Below are 5,504 nucleotides of genomic sequence, written 5' to 3'. Positions count from 1 at the left end.
GAGGGGCTGGTAGGGGCCCCCAGCTGAGCCTCAGCTGCCTTTGGCTCCCTTGCAGCCCACGCCCATCGGCACGGCTCACTCTGACCTGCCCGCGCAGCCTCAGGTTCGAGAGAAAGCCTTGCTCTACAGCAAAAACCAGGTGAGTGCCGGGCCAAGGACCGCACCAAAGTGTGTGTGTGTAGGGGGGTGGGGGTGTCAGGCGGGGCCTACATGACTCCCCACCCCCGCCCCCCGCAGGCACTTAACTCCACCAACGGGGAGCTGAATGCCGACGACCCCACCGCCGGGCACTCCAACGCCCCCATCACAGCCCCTGCAGAGATGGAGGTGGCTGACGACACAAAGTAAGGCCCGCGGCAGGGACGGGAAGCAGGGATGTCCTGGGTCCTCACCCTTCTCCACCCTCACCCCTTCCGCAGCTTGTGCCCCCTTCCAGCCTTGCGTCCCCCTTCCAGGTGCTGCTGTTTCTTCAAAAGGAGAAAGAGAAAATCGCTACAGCGACACAAGTGACCCCAGGGCAGTGACCCCCGAATCCTCCCGCTGCAGCCCCCCGGGGCCAGCTTGTCCATGGCCGCGTTGGCCACAGCCGGACGCAGACTGCAGGCCGGCAGCACTGCTGCCCCCTGCGCCGGGTCACGACCTTCACATAAGACTTTGGCCGAGATTTCTACACCTGTGTCTAGTCCTCCCCTCCGAGAGCATTAACTATTTAAAACAAGGAAAAGAGAAACCACAGCGGCTGCCCTGCCCTGCGCCCCTGCCCGCGTCTGCTGAGTGAGTAGAGCGGCCGCCGGCACCGCCGCCTGCCCGTTAGTGTCATAAAGTCCAGCTTGTCTCCCTCGATCCAAAGGCCGTTTTCTCGAGGGGGCGCTGCGGGGCGTTGCTGCCGGGGGTGAGCCCGCCCTGGGCCTCCCCAGACTGGAAGGGAAGGCGGGGTGGGGGCGGCCCCCAACCAAAATGCTGCACCAAAGCCTGGGCCGGCAGGCGCGGCCCTCAGGGGTCCTGTGCACCTGTCGGTGGAGCCGCCGGCCTGAACTTGGGCTGGGGGCAGCCACCTCGAGGCCCGTGGGCGGCGCGTGTGTGGGCTTTTTGTGTCGCTCCGCGCTGCCGGCCGAGCCTGGAGACAAGCGCCTTAAAGCCCGTCTGAGCCCCGCAGGTGTGTGTGGAGCGGACAGCCCCGTCAGTGCGGTCCCAGTGGTCCCCTGGGGCTGCGAGCTGCGGGCAGAGCAGCTGGGGCGTCTTCGCGGTGCGTGCGTCTAGGTCTGGCTTTACAAAGTGTACAGAAATGGCACTTCCGTTTCTCTGATGCTTCCTGGAAGCCATAGAACTTAGGGGCTTTTTTAAAAAAAATAAAGGAAAATGAAAACACTTGCCAGCGTGGTGTCCAGTCTGTCAGAGGGGTGTGTCTGGGAAGGGACAGGCACCACTGGGTGTCCGGAAAGGAGGTGCACGACTTGGGGAGGGAGCCAGGGAGTAGCAACGCCCTGCTCAGAAGAAACGGAGGTGGGAAACAAGGTAAGAGAACTGAAGTGGAGATAAGAACCGAGTTGGTTTATATGGGGCAAGTGGAAAATCAGTTAACTACATCACAGTGAGAATAGAGGAGCCACAAATACAAACGTAAAGAGTGGGGAACTTTGCCCCAGTTTACACAAGTCCACTTGAAACCCCCACTCAAGACGGATTCCCTTCCAGGAGCAGAAGGGCCTCAGCCAGTGTCTGGATGGCTGGGTCTCCAGTGAAACCTGCAGTAAAGCAAGGAGCCCTGGGATGGCTGAGGAAACGCCCTCTTGGGGGCCTAGAGTTTGCGCCAAACCCTCAGTGGGGTTGGTCTTAGGAGATTGGGCCCCCAGGATGGGGCCAGGGTCCCTATACAGAGAGGAAGAATGACCACTGATCTGGAGGACGCAGCAGGAAGGCAGCCGTCTGCAGGCCAGGAGGTGGGCCCTCACTAAGATCCGGCCATGCTGCCCTCTGACTCTGGCCTGACCCAGATTGTAGCGGCTCCTGGAGCAGCTTCACAGGGACCCCAAGTCACTGACGACAACATGAGGAAGCCCCGAGGCATGCAATGTCCTGCCCATGAAATAAGTAATGTGCCCAGCCTCTCCAGAGCCTGGCCTCCCGCCCACCCCTGCCGGGCCTTGGGGGCAGCCAGCTAAGATGGGTAGAGGTCCCGCATCCCCACAGCCGGGACCCCTAGGCTCCCCAGAATGTAACATGGGACCTGAGACGGACAAGACTCTCCCAGCAGTGGAAGATGTGAAACCACCTAGGATCAGAAATTCAAACATGAAGGACAGACACAAAAACCGGACCCAGAACCAGCCAATCAGATTTGGGAAGCAAAGGTAAAAATAAGTGAAATTTTCATTTAGAAACAAAGAGTAAACTGTTAAGGTGCGTGAGGCTCCAAGGAAGATCAGAGAAAAGGCTTGGGGAGAAGAAGAAGGGCGTGAAGAGAACGCTGGCAGTGAGCAGCCAGAGAACTGCCTGCCAATGCAGGGGACTCGGGTTCCATCCCTGCTCCAGGAAGATCCCACATGCCCTGAAGCAACTAAGCCTGTGTGCTGCAAACTAAGCACACTTGCTGAGCCTGTGCTTTAGAGCCCAGGAGCCGCAACTGCTGAAGCCTATGTGCCCTAGAGCTCACGCTCTGCAACAAGAGAAGCCACTGCAATGCAAAGCACCCACGCACTGCAGCTATAGAAAGCCCTCGCAAGGCAATGAAGACCCAGGACAGCTGAAAATAAAAATGAATTATTAAAAAAAAAAAACTGCTGCTGAAGGGAACTTTTCCAGGTAGAGCCTGGAGTCTCCACCGTGAGTTAGAGGACAGTCACCCACAAGACATGTCCTCACAAGACAGCTGGGTTTTAAAGGTGACGACTAGTCATGCCTGAGGGCGAAGTGGTAGCATCGTACTCCCAGGCCGGAAGATCTGGCATTGCAGCCTTTTTGGAAGCTGGTGAAACAACCCTGAGCCGAGGCTTCAACGTGTGTCCTAGGCGTCTCTTCAGCCCTGAGGCCTCAAGGTCAGCTCTGCCTGACCGGGCATGGGGGAGTGGGGTGATGGAGGCCATCTCTGTGTCATGGGGAAGTGGAAACGGTGCTGTCAGGAGGGCAGGCAGAGGAGGCCAGCCCAGCCCTGTGGTGATGGAGCCCTAGAGGCGTTGGTTCACAGGGCAGTTTTTGTTATAAACAGGGAACAAGTGCAGAACAGAAGACCACCTGTATGCTGTTGGCCCATTCCCACTTAGACCTGCTTTGTGCTGTTTACCATTTATTGTACTTCTGACATTATATAAGCCCATGATTCCCCTGTAGTCATATTTGCTTTATATGGTCAAGTCTTTCAGTCACATTTTTAAAAGAGTTTTGTGTGTTTACCCACATGGTCAGGCTTCCTGCAGATCTACCAGAGGTTCTCTCTGAGTTCCTGAAGAGCTTCCTATAAAATGCCCATGGTGTGAGTTCATTGGCAGCAAATTCTCCCACCTTTTGGTGGCCTGAAAATACCTTTATTTCACCTGCATCAGCAGGAGGTATTTTTGCTGGGAATGGAACTTTGGTTCGGCAGGTGGCTTGGGTGTGACTTTGTTGGCCTCAGCGTTTTGAAGATGCTGCTCCATCGTTCCCAGTGAGAGTTGAGTGGGCACTGTCTCCTTCAAAGGAATGTGTCCTTTCTTGTCCTGTGTGCGTTTTATCTTAGTTTTAAATTTATTTGATTCAGATGTGAGGTTTGTTGTTTTATTAAAGAATAGTTGATTTAGTGTTAGTTTCAGATGTACCAGCAAAGTGATTCAATTATATGTGTGTATGTGTGTGTGTATATATAAACATAAGTATTCTTTTTCAGATTCTTTTCCATTATAGTTTATTACAAGATACTGAATATAGTTGCCTGTGTTATACTGTAGGTCCTTGTTATGTTTCATATATCCCACTGTGTATCTGTTAATACTAAATTCCTAACTTATTTCTCCATCAGTCTCCATCCCCTTTGATGAACATAGTTTTCTTTGAGTCTATTTCTGTTTTGTAAATAAGTTCATCAGTGTCATATTTTAGATGCCACATATATGTGGCATCTTATGGTATTTGTCTTTCTCTGACTTATTTCGATTATTATGATAATCTCTAGGTCTACCCATATTGCTGCAAATGGCATTATTTCATTCCTTTTTATGGCTGAGTAGTATTCCACTGTATGTATGTACCATATCTTTATTTTTATGGCATCTTTTTTTTTTTAACACCAAAAACTTTTTTGTATTCGGGTATAGCCAGTTGTACCACATCTTATTTATCCGTTGCTCTCTCAGTGGGTATTTAGGTTGCTTCCATGGCTTGGCTATTATATAGTGCTGCTATGATCACTGGGGTACATGTATCGTTTCAAATTGGAGTTTTGTCTGGAGGTACGCCCAGCAGTGGAATTGCTGGATCTAATGGCAGCTCTTCTTTAGTTTTTTTTTCATTAATTATGTATTGGGCTGTGCATGCTTCCTCTAGTTGTGGGAGTGGGAGCTGCTCTCTGGTTGTGGTGTGGTGGCTTCTCTGGTTGTGGAGCACGGGCTCTAGAGCTTGAACTCGGTACTTGTGGTGCTTAGGCTTAGCTGCCCCTTGGCATGTGGGATCCTCCCAGACCAGGGATCGAACCAGTGTTCCCTGCACTGGTGTGTAGATTCCCAACCACTAGACAGCCAGGGAAGTTCTTTTTTTAAGGAACTTCCATACTGCTCTCCACAGTGGCTGCACCAATGTGCATTCCCAGAAACAGTGCAGGAGGGTTCCCAGATCCTTTTCATCATTTGTTATTTGTAGACATTTTCATGATAGTTATTCTGACTAGTATGAGATGGTACCTCATTGTAGTTTTGATTTGTGTTTCTCTAGAGATCAAATTGCCAACATCTGCTGGATCATCGGAAAAGCAAGAGAGTTCCAGAAAAATATCTATTCTGCTTTATTGACTATGCCAAAGCCTTTGACTGTGTGGATCACAATAAACTGGAAAATTCTGAAAGAGATGGGAATACCAGACCACCTGACCTGCCTCTTGAGAAACCTGTATGCAGGTCAGGAAGCAACAGTTAGAACTGGACATGAAACAACAGACTGGTTCCAGATAGGAAAAGGAGTCCGTCAAGGTGGTATATTGTCACCCTGCTTATTTAACTTATATGCAGAGTACATCATGAGAAACGCTGGGCTGGAAGAAGCACAAGCTGGAATCAAGATTGCCGGGAGAAATATCACTAACCTCAGATAATGCAGATGACACCACCCTTATGCAGAAAGTGAAGAGGAACTAAAAAGCCTCTTGATGAAAGTAAAAGAGGAGTGAAAAAGTTGGCTTAAAGCTCAACATTCAGAAAACGAAGATCATGGCATCTGGTCCCATCACTTCATGGGAAATAGATGGGGAAACAGTGGAAACAGTGTCAGACTTTATTTTTTGGGGCTCCAAAATCACTGCAGATGGTGATTGCAGCCATGAA

General features: G+C 51.1%; 1 protein-coding gene across 1 annotated transcript in view; it reads left to right on the top strand.

Annotated features, from left to right (window-relative positions):
• Positions 1 to 1,368, top strand: part of CSNK1G2 (casein kinase 1, gamma 2) — a 24,783-nt gene extending 23,415 nt beyond the window's left edge. The window contains exons 10-12 of the mRNA XM_010844535.1: positions 56 to 139; positions 238 to 344; positions 456 to 1,368. Coding sequence (XP_010842837.1) covers positions 56 to 139; positions 238 to 344; positions 456 to 510 — 246 coding nt within the window. The 3' untranslated portion in view covers positions 511 to 1,368. The remainder of the gene's footprint in view (positions 1 to 55; positions 140 to 237; positions 345 to 455) is intronic.
• The last annotated feature ends 4,136 nt before the right edge of the window (positions 1,369 to 5,504 follow it).

Source organism: Bison bison, unplaced genomic scaffold (assembly GCF_000754665.1).
Source record: "Bison bison bison isolate TAMUID 2011002044 unplaced genomic scaffold, Bison_UMD1.0 scf7180017864203, whole genome shotgun sequence".
NCBI classification, from domain to species: domain Eukaryota; kingdom Metazoa; phylum Chordata; class Mammalia; order Artiodactyla; family Bovidae; genus Bison; species Bison bison.
Note: the sequence above shows the minus strand (reverse complement) of the source record. Positions and strands in the feature narration are given on the sequence as shown.